At 43.3% G+C, this 26,750-nt stretch overlaps 1 protein-coding gene across 1 annotated transcript in view; it reads left to right on the top strand.

Moving 5' to 3' along the window:
- The window catches only part of mybpc1 (myosin binding protein C1), a 129,353-nt gene that overhangs the window by 19,303 nt on the left and 83,300 nt on the right, over positions 1-26,750 (top strand). The window contains exons 3-10 of the mRNA XM_078568552.1: positions 4,275-4,382; positions 7,514-7,546; positions 10,053-10,112; positions 12,694-12,732; positions 13,100-13,141; positions 19,808-19,849; positions 20,693-20,797; positions 23,049-23,197. Of these exons, the coding sequence (XP_078424678.1) occupies positions 4,275-4,382; positions 7,514-7,546; positions 10,053-10,112; positions 12,694-12,732; positions 13,100-13,141; positions 19,808-19,849; positions 20,693-20,797; positions 23,049-23,197 (578 nt within the window). The remainder of the gene's footprint in view (positions 1-4,274; positions 4,383-7,513; positions 7,547-10,052; positions 10,113-12,693; positions 12,733-13,099; positions 13,142-19,807; positions 19,850-20,692; positions 20,798-23,048; positions 23,198-26,750) is intronic.

Here is a 26,750-nt window from a genome sequence, read left to right as displayed (position 1 = left end):
GACATTAATCTACGCAAGGAGCTGGGAGCTACACAACGAGTAATACATTTCCCCTCCTCTCCCCACTAGATCTTTTGTCAATTCCTTTAAATCTGTAACCTCTGTTTATTGACCCACTTGTCAATTTTTATTTTTCTCTGTCATAACCTCTCATCATCTTAAAAACTTCTATTAAACCACCTGTTAAACTTCTCCATTCCGAGGAGAACAATCCTAACTTTTCCAGCCTCTCCTCGTTATCACTGCCGTTCGAGTCCTCGGGAACACGTGGAACCATAGAAAGGTTATGGTGCGGAAAGTGGCCAGTCGGCGCATCCGAGCTGCGCTGGAACATCTTTGTCCCGTGACCCACATTCTCATGAGACGCAGCCTTTGCTAAATTGATGAATAAACTCCAAATTGTCGAGCTAGCACAAAGCTAATGGTTCCTTTTTGGGCTTGAATCAGCCAATCCCCTTTGGAAGTGACTGAGATTTATGCACAAGCCCTGAGTTATGGAATGATTGGATTCCATGTTTCAAGCATTTAGCACCCTTCCCAGACCCTGTTCCTGTAGCTGAGGGGAGAGGGCGAAACCTAGCGTGAGGGACGGGAAGGGTGGAATAGCTCCTCAAAATAATTTCTTCCATTCAGTTTGTGTCCATGTGGGAAAACTGAGCCCCTGCGTGCTTACCCTTTTGAAGTTCAGTGGAGAATATGGATAAAACCCAACTCTCGTTAATGATGATCCCTGGTTTAAAGTTCGCATCTATCTGGAAATTTAATCTGTAATCATTCAATGTCAGACTTAAACTTCTGGCTGATTTATTTCTTTTCTATTTTTGGAACCAACATGTGTGATGCTGATGGCCTCATGTCGAGTAGGTACCAGACATGATGTCATCACATACTTTGTGTGCACTCTCTCCCACTACTCCTGTCACCAGCCATTATATCATGTCAGAGTAAGCACTCCACTGAGTACTTTAAGAGCCTGAATTATGGTCATTATTAAGAGGACAACAATAGCCCACAGGGCACTGGGTCCAAGTTGAAAACTCCAAGACTTGGGGAGAAATTATTTTCCCCACACAGTTAACAGACACAAGGATCAGATTTGAAAGTATCGAGGCAACCGACTCCTTTAAAGAGGGGCCAGAGGGGCATTTTCTAAAAATGTGACTTCAAGATTGAGTGACAGTTAATGGACTTGGGTGGTCAAATATCCAGTGGGAGAGCACAAGTCCAGCTCCCTCTGTGATCATGAAAGCACCTCTTCAGGAACAAGCGAGGATGAGAATTTCAAGTGATCACTTTTTATCTACTTGGTAGTTTTGCTTGTGTCTGCTCACCCTCTTTCAGGTGATGACGGAGCATGTTTGCGCATTTCATGCACAGGTTCCCGCATATTGAGGAATCGGGCTAATACCATCCACCATTTTCCATCCATTGGAATTGTGGCCTGTGCACTCATTGGTTCCCAGTGTATGCTCGTTTTGTGTGAAGCTCCACCACAGGAGCGGCTGATCAGAAAACCTAACCACATCAGTTGGGAATACAAAATGAAATGTTCTGAATTAATCGGTCACGTAATTCTTCCTTGTTTGAAAGCTGTTTGTGTAACTTATTAACCTAAGGAAGAAGATAGGCCTGAATTTGCTGTTGAACTAATGGTGAGGGTAACAGTGTTAACCGTTATTAAAGTATCAGTTGGACAGCTACTTCCAGCTAGTTGCCCTGCTCCTTCTCAAGCTTTGTTACACCAATATCTCGTCAAGAGCCTCAGCGTTGAAATGCATGGAGCAGCATGAAGTTCCCTTCTTTGCATGACTGATACCCATTAAACTCATCAGAAAAAGTTAGACCTTGTTCATTCCTGTGTAAGTACATTTTTAACAGCATGATAGGTCTTGATTACTGCCAAACAACCTCACTGGCCCTGAAAATTAACCCTTACCAGTGTGGAATCTCATTCCTTTAAATTTTAATTATTTTTGGAGACTTATTAAAAATTTTAAAAAGTTAACCTTTTCTTTCTCTCTCTTTTATCTCTTTCTCTTAATCTCATCTTTCTTTCCCTATCTTTATTTCTGTGCCTGATTTGGTGTTGAATTCACTATTCAAACTGACAATACCTGGTTCAGACTCTGTACTGCTCAGTAACAATCTGTTTGAGTATGAAAATATTGAGTTATTTGCCCTGTTCACTCAGATCCTAGTTTTCCTGTGGAGAGAGGCGCACTGAAATGGCTCTCTAATTATCGTGGATTTTTTTCCTTTATTCTTGCATAGGATGTGAGCATCAATGGCAAGGCCAGTATTTGTTGCCCATCCCTAATTGCCCTTGAACTGAGTGACGTGTTAGGCCATCTCAGAGAGCAATTAAGAGTCAGCCACATTGCTGTGGGTCTGGAATCACATGTAGGCCAGACCAGGTAAGGGTGGCAGATTTCCTTCCCTAAAGGACATTAGTGAACCAGATGGGTTTTTACAACAATTGATGATAGTTTCATGGTCACCATTATTGAGACCAATTTTCAATTCCAGATTTATTAACCGGATTTAACATGCCACCCTGAGCATTAGGCTAGGTCTCTAGATTAATAACTTAGTAATATGACCGCAACACCACCATCTCCCGCCAGTGCAAAAGTCCATGGAAAACCCAGTCATTTTCTTTGCCACCTGCTGGCAGTATTCAGAGAATTAAAGCAACACTGGGGACTGTTTAAAAATATCAATGTGATACCAGTAAAGACGAATTTGCTGCTACCACCCATCTGGGATGGGATTTATAATTGAGTGGCATCGCTCCCTCATAAATCACAGCCCTTAAAACTAGAATAACACTGACTACGGTTTCCACACTACAACATCAGTGCTCCAGGCTTTAGCCAGGGCCGGAGCTGGTTCCCACGCTGTTGAATATGAAATATTGCTGAGCAATGACTCTATTACTCAGTTAGCCATTGATAGATTTTTGATCCAACACTGCACTTCAATAGTGAAAAGGTCAATGGATATTGACTGCTGTCAGTAGTCCAACCAACCATGCTATAGGAGGTATTTTTATGGAGTGTTAACAGGCTGCAAACCCTAGTGGAGAAGTTGTCATATTGCTGTAAAATCCCCATTGGTTTACTAATGTCCTTCAGGAAAGGGGACTTGCCTTCCTTTCTCAGTCTTGGACCAGACACGACTCTAGTCTGCCACTAAGTGAATAACTCCTAACCGCTCTTTGCAATGGCTTGGCTACCACTCAGCTGGGAATATATGGCGCAGGCCATTCAGCCCCTCAAGCCTGCTATTAATTGAGCTAGCATCTGCTGCTTTTAGTGGGAGAGAATTCCACACTTCTACCCCCACTTTGTGCGAAGAAATGTTTCTCTCCTGAGTGGCCTGGTCTGACTTATAGCTATGTTCTTTTACCCTTGACTCCCCAACCAGCATAAAAACTTTCTCTCTATCTACCCTATAAATTCCTTTCAAAATCTTAAAAACCTCAATCAAGTCACCTCTTAACCATCCAGTGAATACGAGCCTAGTTCATGTAATTTCTCCTCATAATCTAACCCTTGGAGCTCTGGTAACGCTCTGCTAGATCTATGCCGCACCCCTCCTAAGGTCAATATATCCTTCCTAAGCCCCAGACCTGTGCTACTTTGTACCAAAGCACTCAGTTCAAGAAAAAAAAAACTCCCTCGCCAACTTCTCATGAGATGGGCAACAAATATCAGCCTTGTCAGTGACACCTGTGAAAACGGATAAGAGCAAAATTACTCTTGGGTTGGATACTTAACTTATTAATTGTTGCTTGGTAGTACAGAACTTGAATCTTGCTGAAAAGAGTCAAGTTGCTGAAATTTTTCATCTTGCACTTCAGGCCAAACACAAGAATGCCAAATTTCAAATAATCACAGCAATTTATACTACTGAAGAAAAGGGTGCTGATTGGTTAGCTCATCGACTCTGACGGTAACGCATTGGCCAATCAGAGTCGACTTGCCAACCAATCATCACCTATTTCTCCAGTAGTATAAATTGTTGTGATTATTTGAAATTTGGCATTCTTGCATTTGTCCTGATGAGTGCAAGACGAGAAGCTTCAGCAACATGTCTCTCTTTTCAGTAAGATTTAATTTATTCCTTTGCATTTGTACTCCAGTGAACTTTGTCCTTTCTAGGAAAATCAAAGGAAATGTTGCTTATATTTTTTTTTGCAGAAGGAAAAGAGACTGATGGAAGTCAAGCAAACCCACCAGCAGCAGCACCAGCAGAACCCAAAGCACCAGCAGAACCCAAAGCACCAGCAGAACCCAAAGCACCAGCAGCACCCAAAGCACCAGCAGCACCCAAAGCACCAGCAGCACCCAAAGCACCAGCAGCACCCAAAGCACCTGCAGGTCAGTGAAACATTGAACCAACTAAACATTCTCACTAAGAGTACTATTTACCGTAGAGAACATGGTTTATGCACAGTAATGATTAACCTAATGGTCACATTGGAAATTGTTGACCATGATTTATATCCAATCATTACTGATCATAGAATCATTGAACAAAGATCATAACTTATGAATCATAGAATCATTGAATCAATGGATCTAGATCATTGGATCATTGAATTATAGGTCACAGATTTCGGGAAGAACACCTGACTGGCTGGAGTCATACCAAGAACAAAGGTGACAATGTTCAGTCCCATTTGCAACCCTTCTGACAAGCTCCAACAACTTTTAAGAAACTCGACTCCATCCAGAACAAAGAAGCTCACTGGGTTGGCATCCCGCCATAGAATTGTAGAATCACAGATCATGGAATGTAGCAGTATAGAAGGTAGCCATTCAGCCTATCCTGCCTTTCCATTCATCACTGTGATGATCTTTTATATCTTCTATTGAGCCCATACAGTTCTACATAAGAAAAAAGGAGCTGGAGAAGACCATTTGGCCCCCCAAGTATGCTCCACTATTCAGCAAAATCATGGCTGATCATCTACTTCAAGTTTACTTTCTTGCCTTATCCCCCATCTCTTGATTCTCCTAGAGTCCAAAAATCTCTCGATCTCAGTTTTGAATATACTAAATGACTGAGCAACCACAGCTGTCTGGGTTGGAGAATTCCAACGATTCACAACCATCTGAGTGAATAATTCTTTCCTCATCTCAGTCCAAAATGGCTGACTCCTTATTGTGAGACTATGGCCCCCTTAGTTCTAGACCCCTTAACAACCTCTCAGCATCTAACCCTGTCAAGTGCTCTCAGAATTTCATATGTTTCAATGAGATCATCTCTCATGCTTCTAAGCTCTAGAGAATATAGACCTTGACTGTTCAATCTCCTCCCATTAGAAAAACTCCTCATCCCAGGAATTAGTTTAGTGAGCCATTGTTGCACTCCCTCGAAGGCAGGTGTACCCTTCCTTGGGTATGAGACCTAAACTGTACACCATACTCCAGGTGCCGTCTCACCAAAACCCTGTACAGTTGCAGCAAGACTTCCCTACTCCTGTCCTCCAGACCCCTTGTAATAAAGGTTACCAAACCATTTACCTTCTTAATTGCTTGCATGCTAACTTTCTGTGATTTGTGTATAAGGACACCCAAACTTGTAATTTTGGTGAGCTGTTTATAGGTCATTCAACCCACGAGCTTGTATTTGGATTATCTGTTGTTTTTTTGATTGTTCACCCTCTTATATTCCACTTCTACTAAAATGCTAATTCACCTTTCAGTTTTCCAGTTCTGAAGCCAATTTTCTGGCCAAAGTGTTAACCTGACGTTTCTCTCTCTCCATATGTCAGCTGCGGTTTCCTGTTCTCACCAACCTGGGGTTTTCCTGTCTGCTGAACCAAATGACAGAAAACATTTCCGACCTATAACTATACAAGCAGAAAAATCTCAGTATCTGACTGACCTCCTTCACCACTTGCTGGGGAGAATTTTCTCCCTGTCGGGCGGGCTGGTTGGGAGCGGGAGCGGGAGCGAGTGCAGGCGTCGATCACCGCCCGCAATCAGCTGCGCGCCGCCATTTTACACGGGCGGGCCAGTTAAGGCCCGCCCAGCGTGACGCACACCCGGAAGCCCTTAGCACTACCTGTGGGGGCGGGGGGAGGAGGGACCTGCGCTCTCTTGCGCGCATCAGAAATCTCCCTGGAGATTAATTTCGTTATGAAAGATTGAAAAAAAGAATTTTAAAAATTATGCAGACATGTCCTCCTCATGTGACAGTGTCACACGAGCTGGGACACGTTTTATGAATTTTGATAAAAAATTTCGTTTCATTAATAAATCCTTCACTGAAGACTCATCCCGCCCGTGGATGAGGTTTCATGAGAAATGCGAAGGCCGCCTGGGCTCTTCACCTGCCCCCCTGCCCACCTTAAGGTTGGACGGGCAGCCCCGACAGTTACTTCAATTAGTTCATTAATGGCCTTAACAGGCCTTTGACAGTTCGGCAGGCACGCAGCCGACTCTGGTGCTCGCCGGCCGAACTGAAGTTTGGAATGACGCGCGGTGACGTTCGGACATACGCCCCATGTCACTGCACATCATTTTATACATTGGCGTGCGGGGTTCACCCCCACATGCTGAGCTGAAGATTCTGCCTGCTGTGTTTCCTGTCCTTTGTTTCAAATTTTCAGCCCTTTTTATGTATTTCAAACAATACAACTCACTGAATAAAAGTCAGATAAAATGATCTGTTTTTAAAAAATTACTTTTTCGGTAGGTTATTGACTGGGTTAACATCACACGAAGAGGAATTTAGTATAAGTGGCTTAGAAAGAAGAAATTTGCATTTATATTGCACTTTTCATGACTTAAAACATTTACAGCCAATGAAGTACTTTTGAAGACTAGTCACTGTTGCAATGTAGGAAATGCAGCAGCCAATTTGTACACAGCAAGATCCCTCAACAGCAAAATCATCAGATCAGATGATCAGATGTTGGTTGAATGAGGACTATTGGTCAGGACACCAGCATGAACTCCCCTCCAAAATTGTGCCATGGGTGGGATCTTTTACTTCCGCCAGAGAGGGCAGATCTGGGCCTATTTAATACAACCAAAAGACAGCACCACTGATAGTGCAGCCCTCCCTCAGCACCGTACTGGAATGTCAACCTTGACATGCCCAAGTCTGTGGAGTGGAACTGAACCCACGACCTTCCAACTCAAAGGTGAAAGGTGGATACCCACATGGCTGACACCTTGTAAAAAAGTAACAATGTCACGCAGAGAATGTTCTTCCCAGGAAGGAGATGGGGATAATAACATCAGGGATTTTAAGAAGGAGTTGGGAAGGAATTTGGTGAGGAAGGTGGCTTATTAGTGACATCAGCGGAGCGCTACGTGTTCTGAGTTTGAATGAGTTGGGTCAAATTGATCTTTTCTGCTCTTGTACGTTTCTATGTAACTGGAGGTGAGGTTGTAGGTTGTATTCACCTTATTAATGCATATTTAGTACAATTTGAATATATATGGGATTTATCAGATGATAAAATAATGACATTGGGTGCCTAATTTGTTTTCAGAACAAAAGCAAGATGTCTCAGCAAACAGTACAGGTTAGTGCAATACTGTTCTGCTGGTATACCTACTGAAACTATTAACCTACAGTAAAACACAGTTGGACTGGAGTAGAATACCGTGTTGTGTACCATTCCTTCCAAATTCATTTAACTAACTGGTGTCACTTTCCTCAGCAGATAATGTTAATACTTTTCTACCGTTTCTTTGCTTGCTCTTCTAATATGTCTTTGCACCTCACAGTGTTCATCAGACCTTGAAACTGTGGAAATCAACCCTTTCATTAAGTGAAGGGGCATTAACTGCACTGAATGCACAGATCACTGTTCATTGTGTCTAACTATGTACCTGGTTTATCTTTCTCACGCAGGTTACTTTGAGGTTTGCAGACTGTTGTGCCCCGGTTTTGGCTTCATGTTGCAAGTCAAAGACTAGGCCCAATTTTAACCCATTCAAAATTTATTTACTGACCCAGAGTTAAAATTGGGCCCCAGGAATAAGAAAGCATGTGTGAAATGATAAAGTGGGAGACAATTTCTGCAGGGCAGTAATGGATAGGGCAGGTTTTCCCAAGCAGAGCTTAGTTAAAATTGAGGGATTTAAAAAATATTCTTTCATGGGATGTGAGCATCACTGGCTAAGCCAGCATTTATTGCCCATCCTTAATTGCCCTTGAGAAGGTGGGGGTGAGCCACCTTCTTGACCGCTGCAGTCCATGTGGTGTAGGTACACCCACGATGCTGTTAGGGAGGGAGTTCCAGGATTTTGACCCAGTGACAGTGAAGGAAGTTTAGTCTCAATGTTCTATGGACAGCCTAGTCTGTTCACTAGATTTTAAAATCACATCCCCATTATAATTCGAAACTCGTAGGGAGCAAATATCTGTTTTCAGCTGTGGGCCAGGATCTGGTGGAGTGGATCACTCCAATTGGATGAAAGTCAGACATGTTTTACAGCAGGCACTTGGATAGATAACCAGCCAATGGTTTGCGAAGAGGTTTCAGTTCCCATCCACATCCCAGTCCTACCATAATTGCAGATTAAACCCAGAATGAGAGCAAGATCTGTGGCCAAGGATAAAGGAGTGAGACTCCTTGGAAAGCGCTTGGAGAGGGGGATTGATCCTTAATATTGGTGTGAAACAGAAACCACTTTGTGCCAATTCCAGACTTGTAACGACCCAGTTAGGGGTTTGTTTTAAAAAGTAGAGGAAGTTTGAAACCCCAGTTACTTGCTAAGAGAATAAAACCACAAGGTTCCATTAAACAAACAGAAGAATTTTACCATTCAAGAGTCGACAAAGTAAACACTGAATATTATCTATCTTATACTCTAACATCCAGAATTAAAATGAGGTAAATATGAATTAGCAGACAAACTACAGTCAAACACAAACCACAAACTGCACATCAAATAGCAGACACAACTAAGACAGATCCCATGAACTTTCTCAGCAACCCGCCCAGACATGAGCGCTCACTGAGAGTCACAAAAATCCTTTAAAACTCTGTCTCCATCACAAGGAATTTCAGCTCCTCCCTTTAGAGATTATAGCCTTGATTTCCCTTCAGCAGCTGCTCCAACTCAGACTGCCGCACTGACCGCTTGCCTTCCTGCATGGTTTGCCAGTCTGACAGAGGGGATTCCCAACCTCCTCTAGAACCTGCCCAACTGAATCAATAGAATGAAAATCGGGCAGGATCGATGTAAATTCCACCAGATGCGGTGAAGACCGAGACTTATCTTCCCACATCTGAGGCTGTCAGTGAGATCTCTGCATAGATGTATTATCACTCAGGAGCAAGGACATTAATATACTGGGTTTGACCAGGATCACAGAGTTGGACTTTATATATGGAAGATTAGGTTTGTGTGGCAGTGTGGAGAAATTATGGGTCGAGTGCGGAGCCTATGACCTGTGTCAGGACCTGAGTGAGGATATGTTTGCTCTGTTTTCAGCTTGCATGTAAAGATGCTACTTTCGAGTATGTATAGTCGCACACCAGTGAATCTTGGAAATTAGAATGGGTGATCCCAGAGCCAGATTAGGATTCTCAGGGCTCTGGACACCATTACCATTCACACACTGCTGTACAATTACCCCCAACTCATTAAAACATTAAAACGTAGTAAAATGTGTGCAAAGATTGGCTTATACAGTACATTATTGATAAAAGCAAATCTTATCACAATGGGCTATGCTTAAATTAAACTGATCCAATGGTTTATGGAGTTTTTCTGTTTTATTATTAGTTTTATGGGGTGGGGGAAATTATATTTAGCTTAGATCCTTGGGAAGAGGCTCCTGTGTTAGTCCATCCCCGACAATGCATACTTTTGGAATTGAATGACAGTTTAATCTTGTCTTTTGGAAAAATGCCCTTAAATGTCTTCCATTTTGCATTTTAACTATGTCTACTGCATGTTTACTTGTATGTGTGTGTGTGTGTGTGTGTGTGTGTATATCTATGTATGTATATATCGGTTATGTCCCTGTGTATGTTGTGTTGTGTTAACTTTCCAAGGGCTTTTCAATGTCTTCAGGACATGTTGCTGAAAAAGGTGAACGTCAGACAACTAAAGCTGCATCATCATCAGCAGGAGGTTAGGCGACTGCTTGATTAGTATCTGTATGTTTGAGTGTCACATTCCTGACTGAACTCATGGATTAACCAATAACTGCAGTGTGATTAACTGTAATCAGAGATGACCATGTTAGCTACTTACTTTCACTATTGAATTGAATTTGTTCATCATCTCATTAGCAGTTTATTTCTACCAGAATGAAGTAGTTACTTGCTGGGTTAAAGCTTGGCCCTCGATAACCTTGACAGGGAAATTATCCATTCCATCGGAAGGATTCATAAATTTATACCTGGTTAAGAAAGACATTATCCAATTAGTATTTGCTCTCTGATCCTCGACTTAACGATTGGCTAAAAGTGACCGAGAGGGACCAATAAGCAGAAATAATTCGTAAAGAGCGGAAATGTGTTAAATTGGTAAATCGTTTGTCGTCCCTTGAAGGGGTTTTGTGAACTCAGTTGTCACTCACTCAAGGGAAAGCCAAGAAACCGATGTCTGTACGTTGTAGCTCAAGAGATTAGGGACCTCTCTAAAGTGAACCCTTCCTTCTCTGAGACCAACCTGCGAGCAGAGATAGAGGAAAAGGTTTGAAGATCTGTAGCTGGATGCCGCACTGAGGAAAGCAGTCACGAGGGTCAAGGAGTCTTCTGAGAAAGATGTAGTCTGAGGGGCCAGCAGAGTTGCCGTGGGAGTATATGTGTCATTGGTAAAGCCTGCTAATCTAGAGAAAGGTTAGACCCTGAGCCATACAGATGAAGAATTTTCATCCAGAACTTGAATGCTGTTAAAGTAAGCCAACCTCCATGTAGAGGAGTTGGGAATCGTTGGTTACTGGCTTCACCGCATCAAATACTCTCGTGGTAAATCTATCTGTGGTGTGCAGCTGCACTTTCTGACTGAGTGACAAGACAGATGGATTCTGCAATCAGCGCCAGTACAATACTCTCACAATGAATAGGCTGAGAACACATTATGTGTAGTGACAGTGGGTTAGGAGGGGATTAAGTTTCTCCACTCACAGTCCTAAGGAATGACGTTAGAAGACACAACATAAATTTAAATTAAATTATACCTCTCACAATATAATCAATTAGAAATGGGGAGATAAAAGTCTCCTTCAATGTAGTGCCATGTTTAAACTATCACATAGATTTACAGCACAGAAACAGGCCATTTGGCCCAACCTGTTCCTGCTGGTGTTTGCACTGCGATGTGAGTTGGGCATGGTTATAATGTTGGAAGCTGTAATATATACCTTTTGGGTATATAGGATTACAATGCAGCGGGCTACACTTGTCAGATAGCTCCATTACAAATGTTTGATAAGGGAGTGTTAGGACTGAGTTTTCCCACAGGCATCAAGAACCTGCCACTGTTGCAAGTTTATGAGAATCAGCTCACTAATCGGCCACCTCTGCATTCGCCATCCAGTTAATGACGATTGGTGGAACAGGGAGCCACTGGGGGGGAATGTCTGCCCGGCAGCTATGCCAGGAGTGGGGGATGAGTGCTGCTGAGGAGGAGGGAGACCTACGTGGCACCTCAGAATGAAGGTACTCGTGAAAATCTCAACTTCAGTTTGAGGAAACAAAGGCCAGAACTTTGAGGGGCATCAAAGTGAAGAGGGGCGTGATGGTATGCTAATTATATTGTGAAGTTACACAAGTGAAGGGCATTACATAATTTAGTACTTAGAGCACTTAAAAAGAGAGCGAGCTGGGAAACAGACATATGTAATGCTGCATTCTGTGAATAAACCTATTATCAAGAAAAGTACTCATGCCTAGTTTCATACTTCACATACAGGCTTGGGATTGACATAACAAGACTAGAGAATGTCCGTGGCCAGAACTGAGCCTCTTTGAGAATTGCAGCTCCCTCTGATGGCCCTCTGACCACCCGTCAAGAGGTTGCCTCTGAAACGTTGCTGGGTCCCTGGTACAGTGGTGGGGTGGGCTGTGGAGGGGGTGGGGGTGGGGAGATCGTGTGACACTGAGAAAATTCCATTAATGTCAGAAAATAGCCTCTGATTGAAACCTTAATGATGTTGTTTGGCTGCCCACCTCCCTCGAGTGGGTTACCGATCCCAGCAGCCCAGCCTGCCCTTGGGAAATCCACTTGGAGACGAGGCTACATCAGGATGCTGTCCCGACAGGGATTTCTGCTATTCTCCAAACTGCCCCTTCCTCCAAACCTGCCTCTGAAAGAACTCCCCCTTAGTGTCTAAAGGATGCCAGGGTAACAGAAACATGAAGCAAGGAGAAAATGCCTCTTTATTAAATAGCCAGGCATGCCATCTTGTTATCCTACTATAGAAATAGGAATAAGAGGAAAGCAGTACAAATTTTGAATTGTGACTTGGCTTGATTTTGGTTGATAGATTCATGGTGTGAGCTAAAGCCTTGAACCATAGCAGCTCATGTAATCTCCACATTTGAAAAAAATGATTTGATCAGGTCTGTGTCATATTTTCTGTAATATTCATCACTCCCATTTTCATCTTTCAATCCTTGTGTGTGGCCTGTTTTGTGTCTACGTCTGTACATTGTTCAAATTTTTTATTTAATTGTTGTGTATCTTGCGCACTGTGTGTTTGCAGAGAGAGAGGCAAAGGTCCCAGCAACTATTTCCAAGCCAGGTAATGCTTACAGACCGAGAGATTGTGTGTGAGAGAGAGCGCGAGTGTGTGTGGGAGAGAGAGAGAGAGTGTGTGTGTGTGTTAGAGAGAGTGTGTGTGTGAGAGAGAGTGTGGGAGAGAGAGTGTGTGAGAGTGTGTGTGAGAGAGAGTGAGTGTATGAGAGAGTGTGTGTGAGAGAGAGAGTGTGTGTGAGAGAGAGTGAGTGTGTGTGAGAGAGGGAGAGTGTATGAGTGAGTCTGATACTGAGTTATTAGATGATAATGAGTAAATTTCTTAAAGGGTCTGCCCATTTAAAAAAAACTCTATTTAATCTTAAATCTAATTAAACTGATGATGTGTTTTCCCAATGATAATTCTTTTCTTTTAGCAGAAGATGCTCCTACTCTCCAACTGCCTAATGACACCCAGGGTAAGTATTGTTATCGGGACTCAAGCCCTTGCTGTATAACTGGGTTCAAAGCCTTTTAGAATAGATTAAATGAGCAAAAAGGGGCAGATTTAAAAAAAAAACCTTCCATAAAACTTAGAGATATGACCTGAAAAGCAAACCTTATTTTCTCTCTCCTTGGTTTTTTAAGCTCCAATAAGTGATGGACCCTCCAAAGCCATTGTCAGTGCTAGGTAAATGCAGTAGCTAATCAGTACTAAATGCCCACTTGTCACCATTTTCCATCCCCACCATGAACAACTTGTTACAAACAAGAAATTGCCCGGTCTCATGTGGACAAAAATAAAAATGTGATTTTGGAACTTTAAAGGAGGAGCTGGTGTTATTGGGAGTAATGGGAAGAGACAGGACAGACCAGGACAGGATAGGAGAGAACTATTAGGACAGACAATAAATCTTCAAAGGCAAAAAAAACCAAATTTCACATAAGAAGTTATCTAAAGTAAGTCAGATGAAGAATGATCATCAATTGTTTGTAATGTGCAGTTAATTGGTGTTCCACACTCCCATATTATACACATGCACTCTCATGTGCACAATATACTCAAATAAACACACACTGTCACACTCTCTCACCTTCCCTGTCACACACTCATACTCTCACATTTCCTCTCACACTCACATTCTCTCACTCACACACACTCTCTCAGAAACTCTCTGTCACTCTCCCTCACTCTCTCTCTCAATGTCTCTCTCACTCTCTCTCTCACACACTCTTTCTCTCACATACTTTCTCTCAGACACTCTCGCTCTCATACACCCTCTCTCACATTCTCTCTCACTGTCCCTCACTCTCTACCTCACTCACTCTCTCTCTCTCTGTCTCTCATATGTTCTCTCTCTCACATGCACACACATTGGACACACGCACACTTAAATACCCAGAATATCACACCAAAGTAGGCCGGCCTCTCATGTTGCATTCACACTACCGTGTCCAGTTAGGCAGTTCCCCGTTGACACTGCTCACTCTACGCCTGCTCGAACCTCTTCCAGGACGAGATGTGAGCTTGTTCACATCTACCAAGCTTCTCTGCCAGGGTGTCCCGAGATTGTGGGCCACAGTGTTGGATGGTTCATACACTTCAGCTGGCTCTAGCTTGGTTGCAAAGCAGCTCACAGGCTCCAAGGGAAGTTGTTCTTTCAGGCTGTCTGGCACAACATCTCTCTGGATGTCTGATCCAGACCTGAGGCAGGATCCTTCTGTAACTTTAGAACCAGTACGAGCTAGATGTGAAAAGAACTTTGCATCGACGCTAAAGTTGCAATTAAAGCTCTTAAAAGTAAGTAGAAATCTTGTGGTTAGTTTGGTACTAATTAGTTCAGGGTTATTTTGTACTGTTTGGTGTTTCTGATCCTGACAGGTGTCTAGCACAATCCAAAAGTGGCACACAAACCCAACGAGAGAGTGGGCAGACTGAGAAACTGTTCAGCGCGTGAAATAACTTTATGTACAATAGTTTCTTTACATAGCACATTCAACTCATTTATTATTGGGCTAGGTTTTCACATGTGTGGTCAGAATGGGCCTGCTGGTGTGAATGAAGTGTTAAGATTAATATCACAGGTACTCTTGGAAATATATCGGCCGTTCCTTCACTGTCGCTAGGCCAAAATCCTGGAACTCCCTCCCTAACAGCACTGTGGGTGTACCTACACCGCATGGACTGCAGCGGTTCAAGAAGGCAGCTCACCCGCACCTTCTCAAGGGCAACTAGGGATGGGCAACAAATGCTGGCCTAGCCAGAGATGCCCACACATGAATAAATAAAAAAAAACCTTAACATTGTTGGTTGCAAGATTGACTTATATGTTTTTTGTTGATGTTCAGGCATTTTTATATTAGGAAGTAAAGGAATAATACCAGTGGGAATTGGCAGGGTTGTGGGATGCAAGCTTCGCTGGCTGGGCCAACATTTATTGCCCATCCCTAATTGCCCCTTGAGAAGGTGGTGGTGACCTGCCTTCTTGAACCGCTGCAGTCCATTTGGTGTAGGTACACCCACAGTGCTGTTAGGGAGGGAGTTCCAGGGGCAGAATTTTTAGGTTGGCATAGGGGCGTGTGCCCGACCCAATCGGACGCGCAATCATACGGGATGATGCTGGGTGAGCATCCCGATGCCATCCCCCACTCATAATATTTCGGCCGGCAGACGCGCACAAAAGTCAGGAGCACCATCCGCCGACGATTAAGAGACCTGTTAAGGTCATTAAAGTTGTAATTGTCTCCGATTTTTCGTGGTCCGCCCGGGCGAATCAGCCAGGCGGACTTTGCATTTTCCATGAAACCTCATCCAAGGGCGAGATGAGGTTTTAGCTGTTACATTTAAAAAACAACCTACGGACAGCACTTTTATCATGTATAGGTTCAGGTGACTGATTGCGATGCTCGGACATTTTTTTTCCTGATTTTACAAACTTTATTTAACTGTTTTCAAGTCTTCAGCGCCCCCCCGAGGCTGCTCTCTGCCTTCAGGGAGCCTTCAGTCCGCTCTCCCCCCGTGCCCACCCTTACGTAGGTGCCCACCCTCCTCCTGCCGCCCCCCCAACCTTGGCAGCGCTGAGCATTTCAGCGCTCGATTCACGCTGACTGGCCGTTAATTGGCCCGACGACGTGAAATCGCAGTTGGGGGCTGATCTCGGGCGGTGGTCCATTCCCCAGTCGATACTGGGCCCCACCGATCACGCCCGCCCGCCAACCTCAAAACCCTGCCCCAGGATTTTGACCCAGCGACAGTGAAGGAATGGCGATATAGTTCCAAATCAGGATGGTGAGTGACTTGGAGGGAGCTTGCTGGTGGTGGTGTTCCCATGCATATGGCGCCCTTCAAGGTGGTAGAGCTCATGGGTTTGGGAGTTGCAGTGCTGCTCAGAACCCCCCAGCTAAGTGGGTGCTATCGTCACCTGGTAAAATTTAGGAGCACCAAACTGATCCTTTCTCACAGGTTTTGCTGAGGTTAAGGGGACAGAGAACATCCTGCACAGTGATGCTGTGTGTGATGCCTAGGAGAGAAATGGCTAATCACCAACCCTGAATGCTGCATTTGACCATTCCTCGGAGCCTAGACCACTAAGGAGACAACTCTGAAGAAGAGTTAAAGAAGAGAAGGGTCTGTCCATTCAGAGGAAGATCAAAGCCAATTCTGTTTGAAGACAAGTTCCTTACTGAAGCATTCCTTCACATAAATGCTGATGACTAATCTGAAGAGGTTGAGTGAGGTGAAAATCCTGGAGTCATTCAAGAAGGAGTTAGACACTTTGATGGGGGATGGTAAGTTTCACTGGCTGAATGAGCTAGATGGACATGCCTGGCTTCCCTCGTCCATTCCTCGATTTATGAAAAGCTCCATTTCCACATTTAGGAAACTTTTGGTCTATTAAGAAATGATGATTGTTCTACTAATGCGGGTTGTAATTCATTCCTGGCAGTTTGAGGTCACTGGAGATTGTGATTGTTGGGAATTTGCTTTGTGATGGATGTAACTGCTTGGGGAGAAAAGGACTGATAACATTTCAGTCCTATCGAGAATCTGGTCCATCGTATTTTTGATGTTGTCACTTGTTCCCTGTTATAAATGAAAGGAAAAAAAGCAAGACTTGCATTTCTATAGCTCCTTTCACAACCACCGAACATCCCAGAGTGTTTACAGTCAATAAAGTACCTTTGAAGTGTACTCACTGGTGTGATGTAAGCAGCCAATGACAAGGTTGGCAGCCAATTTGCACACAGCAAGCTCCCACAAACAGCAATGTGATAATGACCAGACAATCTGTTTTTGATTGGTGTTAATTGAGGAATAAATATTGGCCAGGACAGCAGGGGGACTTCTAAATAGTGCTATGAGACCTTTTGCATCCACCTGAGAGGGCAGATAGGGCTTCAGTGTAATGTCTTATCTGAAAAATAGCTCCTTCTTCTGGCTCAAGTCCTGAAGTGAAACCTGAACCCCACAACCTCTGACCCAGTGGCAAGGGTGATACCAACTGAGCCACAGCTGACAGCATGCCCTCTCTACTGTAGGGGATTTCTGCCTCATTCTTTCATTTCCACACTCTCAGGATGAGGGCATCACTGGCAAGGCTGGCTTTTATTGCTCATCCCTAGTTGCCCTGAATTCTTTGTAACAGTTTATTGAATGGCTTGCTTGGCCACTTCAGAGGACAAGTAAAAATCAACTATGTTGGTGATGCATAGGATTACATAGGATATGCAGCACTAAATAGGCCATTCAGCCCATCTAGTCAATGCTGGTGTTTATGCTCCACTTGAGCCACCTCCCATCTTCCCTCGTCTAAATTTATCATTGTAACCCTCTATTCACTTCACCCTCATACGTTTGTCTAGCTTCTCCTTCAATGTATTTATACTGTCCACTTCAACCACTCCCTGTGGTAGCGAGTTCCACATTCTCACCACTCTCTGGATAAGGAAGTTTCTTCTGAATTCCCTATTGGATTTCTCGGTGACTATCTTATATTAATGGGCTCTAGTTATGCTTATCCCCACATTCTCTCTTTTTCTGCCTTTTCAAAACCTTTCATCATTTCAAAGACCTCTTTTAGGTCACCCCTTAGTTTTCTTTTTCCCTGAGACAGAGACGCAGTTTGTCAATCCTTTCCTGATATGTATACCTGCGCATTTTTTGTATCATCTTTGTAAATGTTCTCCGCGCCCTCTCCTGTGCCTTTCAAACCCTTAGTAAATGGCTATATAACATGTATACCAGTCTGGGTAAGGACAATAGATTTTATTTTTCCCTGAAAGAACATTAGCAGCGTCATTACAACAATCCGACATCCCCATGGCCAAGTTACTGATGTCAGCTTCCTTCATCTCCAGAGTTTTTAAACCAATCTCAAATTCCCCTGGTGAGATTTGTGTCCACAACCTACTTGATTACTAGCCCAATCTTCTGGATCAATGATCCAGTAACTACATTACCATGCCCTGGATCCACTATGTTGTCTTTCTGATGGGACATTAAACTGAGGCCCTACCTACACTCTCAGGCAGGCATTTAGGAATAGAGGATCCCACAGCATTATCCTGAAGGACAGCGCTTGACTGCTCTCTGGTGTCCTGGCCAACACTTACCCCTCAGCAGATTATCTCATTGCATGTTTGTGGGATCTTGCTGTGCACAAATTAGCTTTCGTGTATCCTATGTTATAACAGTGGCTACACTTCAGAAATAATTAATTGGCTATGAAGGGCTTTGAGACACCCTGATGACGTGAAAGACGCCATATAAGTGCAATCACTTTCTTTTTCAATAAACCCTGCAAGAATTAGCAAATATACAAAATCTTCCCTGTTTCCTTGTGTTATTCGTGCTCGAAATGTGACCATCCCTGTCATGGCCGCCATTAATTAACTGCCACCAGTTGCCCAGAATTCTTTGCAGAGGGTTGACATAATTGGTTGGTTTGTTGCGCCCCGTCAGGGGTCATTAAGAGTCAACAACACATTCAGCCTTGTTGTTAACAACCAAGAAGAAACTTTCCCACAGCTGAGGACTGGTTTGGAGCTGGATTTTCAGTGACCCAGGTAGATCTTGTCACCATTTGCCTGGGCTCCAAAGTGAAGGCCAATTTCACAGGAGTGAGGTGTCAATGGGACACTGCTATCTTTGATCCATACACACCAAATTCCTTCAAAGGGGCAAAAAAGGGGGTAAAAATAGGAAATGGAAATTAGGGCTGGAAATAATGCTTTATTTTTTGCTCAGTAGGATTCCTTTGGTTTTGAGGTAAGTAGCTAGTCGTAAATTTACTGTCAGAAAGAAAGCATTCCCTTGCAACTCAGGGTTGCCAACCCTCCAAGACTGGTGTAGGGATTAACATATTAGCATGGATAGAAACTCTTTCGAGTTATCAACAGTCACAGATTGCAACTCTTTTCGAGTACAATCACAATTCTTGGTTCCCGGGAGTGGGACATGAACCCACAACCCTCTGATTCAAAGGCGAGGGTGCTATGAACTGAGCCACAGCTGACACCTCTAAAAATTCTTTCGCATTATCAACAGTCACAGATTGCAACTCTTTTGAGTACAATCACAGTTCTTGGTTTCCGGGAGTGGGACATGAACCCACAACCCTCTGATTCAAAGGCGAGGGTGCTATGAACTGAGCCACAGCTGACACCTCCTGCCATATACAGAAAAGAACACTGAGCCAACCCTCCAAGACTGGTCGGGCGTCTCCAGGATTTAAAGATTAATCTTCGGGGACACCGCTGTAAGCAACACCCTGGAGAGCAAAAAGTCACAGCAGCATTTTAACAATATTTGTATGTTGGTTATATTTTCTTAGAGCACTTTTATTTATTAATTGTTAAACAAATCAGAGATAACGAAAAATTGGCTGTTTGTTTGAGAGTCAAGAGTCATCCAATTGAAGAGCAGAGTCTGTCTTCTTGGGGGCCTTGCCGAGGATGGACATGTTGGAGCACCAATGCCGTGAGCACGATGGGGAGAGGTGGTTGGGGTCAAAGAATCATGTGTTAAAACCTTGAGAATCACGCCCAACCCGGAGTTGGTAATCCTACTGTTAACCCCATGTTAATGCTGAAACTTCTTGTGTATCTCAAAGCTTCGGTTTGACCAGTATCTGTTTCCAAAACAGACGAAAAGCCTTCCGATTCTGCAGTGGCCAGGAAAGATTCGGGTATGTCTGCTTCTGAACCACCTGACACGACACGTCACCACATTGCCAATATATATGTCGTGCATTCAAGATTTCTCGATGGTTCAATTTTCTTTCTGTGTGATGGCATTGTTGTTGAAAAATGTTGGAGGAACTGCGAATGGCAGATAGTTCCAAGCTGCATTGATGCTAATGGAAGCTGTCAGTGAGTCTCTCAAGTCTTGAGGCACTGGTGACTGTTTCCCTCCCACAGAGTAGGAATCCCTTAACTCCATCTTCTCCAACCTTAACTCCATCTTCTCATGGTTCCATAACTCTTCAACATCTGAGTTCTTGACTCATGACAAGGCCACACTGAATTGTCACCTCTGTCTTAATGTCTTGACAGTCCACAGCATCATGCGTACCCAGCTGCCATGAAATGTTTAACAATTTGCATTAAATGATGCACTAGCAAATTGTTCATCTCTAAGCACAGAATCCCTTGCTTTGTTTTTGGTGAAAGAATGCATCGATATATATATATATATTGACATCTGCTGTGTGATTGTTGTCATGTGGACTTCGAACAATTTTATCCCATTCAGGGTGTTGTCGCATAACACGAAATGGTCCTTTGTCAAACTGATTCCCTTGAACCGCAATCCCATAAGTGTCACAACCCATATTAACCAACATTATCATGAATGTAACAAGTTGAAATTGTGTCCTACCCCAAAGCTAACCTGTGTTTTAACAGCACGATTTGAGGAGCTCGGAACGAAGAAAACAAAAAATAAAAGCACAGAAAGGAGTATCTCAGCGTTAAACCTGTGCACAAAGCAGATTCTAATCTGTGGTTTTGTTCATTTTATGGCTGGGCAGTATGGTCCTGTGGAGAAGCAGCTACAGAGGAGCTGGCTAAACTTGACGATTCGACACGGTCAACTCTATTCATCGAGAAGCCTCAGAGCGGGACTGTCACCGTTGGTGAGTTTCCAATCTTAGGTATTCATCTAGCGATAAATAACTCTGCAAGAGAAAGCCTGTCCCCTGATGGATTCAACAGGGAAGCTTCATTGGAAAGCTAAACTCGCTTTGCTCATTCCAGATGTTGTGTGTTTCTGTCATTTTCTGCACTTAATTTTTCAGTATTTTAACTCCAATATCATTCTGATTAACCTGGACTGTGCCCCTTTCAAAGCTAAAATAATTTTCCATTTTTGTTCATCAGTCATCAAATTCCTCTATGTTTCTACTCAATGATCCATTTTATGTCTTGTTTTTTATTGAATCTCTTACTCTAAAACTGTTATAATGTCAGTTATCTTGGTAAATTGATGGACTTGATACATTTGTAGTGACTTACAGGCAACTGTAATGTTTTGTACATCATGATACATACACTCCCCACCCCACCTTCAAGTTATGTGATCATTTTATAACACCACAAATAACAGCCCCAGTGGATCATTACAGAAGGAGGCCTGTTCATCCCCTCAATTCTATTCTGTCACTCAATTAGATGATGGTCAGTATACCTAAATCTCCATTACCTATCTTTGCTCCATATCCCTTCATATTCTTAAATCTATCAATCTGTGTCTTGAGTATTGCTGAAAAAAGAGACATGTCCACGTTTTTGTCTTGCACTCATCAGAACATTCTCAAGAATGCCAATATGAGGAGAAAACAACAATTTATAGTGTATGTGAAGAGAGTGCTGATTGGTTGGCATTCGTGGCAGTTAACTGTCAGTCACATCACTGGTGCATTCTGCATGGCAATGACGCTTGCCAACCAATCAGCACTCTCTTCACAGTACAAATTGTTGTTTTCCACTTATATTGCTATTCTTATGAATGCCCCGATGAGTGCAAGACGAAAAGCTTAGGCCTGTCTCTTTTCTCAGCAATACTCAGGCTCTGAACTACCAAACGACTAACCTCTGTCTTGAAAACTTCATTTGACCCCAGCATCCACAGCCCTTTAGGGGAGAGAATTCCAAATTTTCATGATGCTTTGTGTGAAAGAAATGTTTCCTAATTTCAATCCTAAATGGTCTAGCTCCAATTGTATGATTGTGTCATCTTTTTCTGTGTTTCCTCTTGCCCTTCCTGAATCTTCCAATGCATTAGCCTCTCTGATACTTTGCCCAAGTGTCCATTCTTCAAGTGAATCTAAGATAGTGAAAGTCAACATAAATATATGGAACAGTGAAGGGTGTAACAGTGAAACCCAAACTGCCTTCACCCGATAGCCATTCAGCCAGCAGCAACCAGGGAAATTAATCATGGCCCAATTGTCCCCTCCTTAACCCAACAGCACTGAAATCTACTATAGATAGGAACATAGGACTTAGGAGCAGGAGTAAGCTCTTCGAGCTCGTGCCACCATTCAGTAAGATCATGGCTGATCTGATTGTGGTCTCAACTCCATTTTCCTGTCTGCCCCCCATAACCCCTAACTCCCTTGTTTATCAAAAATCTGTCCAACTCAATAAATTCAATGACCCAGCCTCTGCTGCTGTCTAAAGAGAATTCCACAGACCCTCTGAGAGAGAAAAAAATGTCCTCATCTCTGTCTTAAAAGAGAGACCTCTTATTCTTAAACTCTGTCTCCTGATTCTAGACTCTCCCACAAGAGGAAACGTCCTCCGGGTATCTACCCTGTCAAGCCCCCTCAGGGTCTTGTATGTTTCAATAAGATCACCTCTCGTTCTTCTAAATTCCAATGGTAAAGGCTGAACCTTTATGCTTTCTTCATAAGATAAGCCTTTCATCCCAGGAATGAGTTGAGCAAACCTTTCCTGAACTGATTTGAATGCAATTATATCCTTTTTCAAATAAGGAGACCAAAACTGTACACAGTATTCCAAATGTGGTCTCACCGAGACCCTGACCAGCTGCAGTAAGACTTCCCTACTTTAATATACCCTTCCCTTTGCAATAAACGCCAACATTCCATTTGCCTTCCTAATCACTTGCTGCGCTTGTATACCAATATTTATGATTTTTGTGATTTTGAGATGCTCTTTACCACCACTCTAGATGAGGTCAGCTAACTCAGCTTATAGTGAGAATGAAGACTAGGATCTTCCTAGTCTTCACTCCTCACTGTATCAGTCATTGAGGAGCTTGAAGAGTTCATCATTGGCATTGTTCCCTTGAGCTACCATGTAGAAAGCTCCAGCTCCAAACTTGACCTCCCTAACATCAGACTGCTAATGCCCTTTTTAAAGGTGGGGATATTACCTTCGTGGCAAAGGTTGAAGCCAAGGACCTACTGCGAAAGCCAAATGCCAAATGGTTCAAGGGGAAATGGCTGGATCTTGCAAGCAAGGCGGGGAAACATCTGCAGCTGAAGGAAACCTTTGACAGAATCACCAGGGTAAGAAACACACATTTTTCTAAAAATGTTTTCCTGCTTTTTTTTTGCTGCCTTCTCATCAAACACTTGCTTTCTGACTTCAGGTCATGTAGCAAACAGTTTAAATCACTGATCTGTAAGTGCCAGAGGTGAACCTGCACTTTTGGTGTAGTCGTGGCTCAGTGACTATCTCTCCTGCCTCAATGTCAAAAGTTGTGAGGGTTCAAGTCCCACTCCAGAGGCTTGAACACAAAATCTAGACTTACACTCTTAACGCACAGCAAGGGGGTGCTGAGGTGTCAGAGGTGCTGTCTTTAAGACATTGAGACCAAAGCTCTGTCTGTCCTCTCAGGTGGGCTTAAAAGATCCAATGGCACTATTTTAAAGAACAAGAGAGTTCTCCCTGGCGTCCTGGCCAATGTTTATCCTTCAACCAACATCACTAAAACAGTTTAACTGGTCAACATCACTTTGCAGTTTGTGGGATCTTACTGTGTGCTAATTGACAGCCATGTTTCCTACCTTACGACAGTTGTTACATTTCAAAAAACACTTCATTGGTTGGGGTGGATGGTGGCATAGTGGTAATGTTACTGGGTTAGCATTCTAGAGGTCCAGGCTAATACTCTTGAGGCATGGGTTCACATCCCACAATAGCAACTGGTGGAATTTAATTTCAGTTAATAAAATATGGAATGAAAAGCTAGTTTCAGTCATAGTGACCATGATTATTGTAAAAACCCATCTGGTTCACTAATGCCCTTGGAGGAAGGAAATCTACCATCCTTACCTGGTCTGGCCTACATGTGATTCTAGACCAGCAAGATGGTTGACTCTCTTAAATGTCCAAGGGCCTTTAGGGATGGGCAACAAATGCTGGCCGTGCCAGTGATGCCCACATCTTATGAAAAATTAGTCCTTTGGGACGCCTGTAAGGTGCTTTATAAATGCAAGTCCCTCTTTAGTGGAAAGGGTAGATGGCATCAATTGTTTTTTTGGGCTCCATTTAAACTCCAAACTGCGGTGTGGAAGTGAAAGTTTCAGGTCCAGCCCAGAATAGAGGCCTGACCCTGTGCCCTGCTTTCATCCAGATGGAGGGTGAGCTCTCAGTCAGAGCTGGTTTTATGAATTCAGTCTGTTATTGAGAAGCTTGTACCATTGTAAACAGTAACAGCAATTCAGGGAGTCATGGCCTATGGGTCTCTTTTGTTATTCATTCTTGGGACAGGTAAGTCGCTGGCAAGGCTGGCATTTATTGCCCATCCCTAGTTGCTCCAAACTGATTAGTTTGCTAGGCCACTTCAGAGGACAGCTAAGAGTTAACCACATTGGTGTGGTTCTGGAATGGTCCCCGTGGATTGCAAGGTAGTATAAATAATCCTGCTATTCAAGAAATGAGAGAGAAAGAAAACAGAGAACTACAGGCCAGTTAACCTGACTTCACTAATAGAGAAATGCTGGATGCCATTAGGGATGTGATAATAGGGCACTTAGAGAATCATAATATTACTGGGCAGAGTCAACATGGATTTATGAAAGGCAAATTGTGTTTGTCAAATCTGTTGGAGTTTTTGAGGTTGTAACCAATGACGTAGATAAGGGGGAACCAGAGGATGTGGTGTATTTAGATTTTCAAAAAGCATTTGATAAATTAACACACAAGAAAATATCACAGGGCTGGTGGGATTGGGGATAAGATATGAGCATGAATTGACGATTGGTTAATGAACAGAAAACAAAGATTCGGAATAACTGGACGTGCTTCCAGTTAGAAGGCTGTAACTAGAGGGGTACCACAAGGACCAATGCTTGGGCTTCAGTTATTTACAATCTATATCAGTGAATAGGATGAGGGAACTGGATTAATGTATCCAAGTTTGCTGCCAATATAGGGTTGGGTGGTAAAATAAGCTGTAAGGAAGATACAAAGAGACTGCAAAAGGACTTAAGCAGGTTGGGCAAAAATCTGGCGGATGGAATATAATGTGGAGAAGTGTGAAGTTCGACATTTTGGTAGGAAAACAGAAAAGCAGAATATTTTTTGAAGGGTGAGAGACTGGGAAATGTTAGTGTTCAGAGGGGCCTGGGTGATTCTATATGAATCACAGAAAGCTAGCATTCTGTATCGAGCAATTAGGATAATAACTAGTGTGTTAGCCTCCATTGCAAAGGGATTGCAGTGTAAGGGTAAAGAAGTTTTACTGCAATTACACAGGGCCTTGGTGAGACCATACCTAGGTTACTTTATCCTTATCTAGGGAAGGATATACTTGCCTTAAAGAGAGTGCAATAAAGGTTCACTAGACTGATTGTCCTACAGGGAAAGATTTTGGACTATACTCCCTGGAGATGTGACCTCATTGAAACATAGGACAGAATATTACACTCAGCATGTGGGTGTGCGCCCAACATGCCCGAGTGTGAAACGATGCGCGATGACGTCGGGTGAGCATCCTGACATCACTGCGCAGTCTCGCGATATTTCATTCGGCGGGCGTGCACCTGAGCCGGCTGCGCACCCACCGACAATTAAAAGGCCTATTAAGGCCATTAAGAAGTTAATTAAATTGAAATTTACGCTGTCTGTCCAACCTAATGGTTGTTGAGCAGGCGAAAAGGCCAAGCGACCTTTACATTTTTTAGGAAACCTCATCCACGGAAGGGATGAGGTTTCCTAAAGCAAATAAAAATAAAATAAAAATTTTACTTTTGAATTAAAAATGTGTCCCAACTCATGTGACAGAGTCACATGAGGGAACATGTCTTATTGCATTTTTATTTTCTTTCTTTTTTTTTAAACAGCATCTCATCTCACTGAGGCAACTCCGTACCTCAGGGAAATTGACGCGCTCTTTCTTGAGCCTTCGGCCCGCTTGCCCTCCTCCCCCCTGACCGCACAGGTAGCCCTCAGCGCTGCTGCTCGCGATCCACGCAGGGCAGGCCTCAATTGGCCCACTCACATGAAATCGCGGTGCGGAGCCAATCACAGGCAGCGGACAGCATCTCGACTGTCCCCGCCCATCCCCACTGAGCACCCCCGCCAAGGGCAAAATCCTGCCCATGTACATTCCTGAAGTTGCTTGACAGGGTAGCTGCTGAGAAAACGTTTCCCCTGGGGAGTCTGGAACACTGGGGCACAGTCTCGGGATAAAGGGTCAGCCACTTAGGACTGAGGTGAGGAGAAATTTCTTCACTCAGATGGTTGTGAATCTTTGGAATGCTCCATCCCAGAGAGCTGAATGTTCAGTTGTTGAGTATGTTCAGTCTCAAAATCCATAGAATTTTGGATGCTAATTGGGAATTGAGGAATATGGGGAGAGTGCAGGAAGTTGTACCTGAGGTAGAAGATCCACCATGATCTTATTGAATGGCAAAGCAGGCTTGGGGGGGGCCGAATAGTGTACTCCAGCTCTTGATTCTTATGTTCTTGTATAGGCCCAGAACTGGTTAACAATGGACAAGTTTCCTCCCCTAAAGGGACATTAGTGAATAGAGAATTCCAGAGCATTCGCATTCTCTGGAAATCCAGGCCTCTAGATTATCAGTCTAATTCTATCTGTTAAATTTGAACTAC

Source organism: Cetorhinus maximus, chromosome 22, assembly GCF_964194155.1.
Source record: "Cetorhinus maximus chromosome 22, sCetMax3.hap1.1, whole genome shotgun sequence".
Lineage (NCBI taxonomy): Eukaryota > Metazoa > Chordata > Chondrichthyes > Lamniformes > Cetorhinidae > Cetorhinus > Cetorhinus maximus.
Note: the sequence above shows the minus strand (reverse complement) of the source record. Positions and strands in the feature narration are given on the sequence as shown.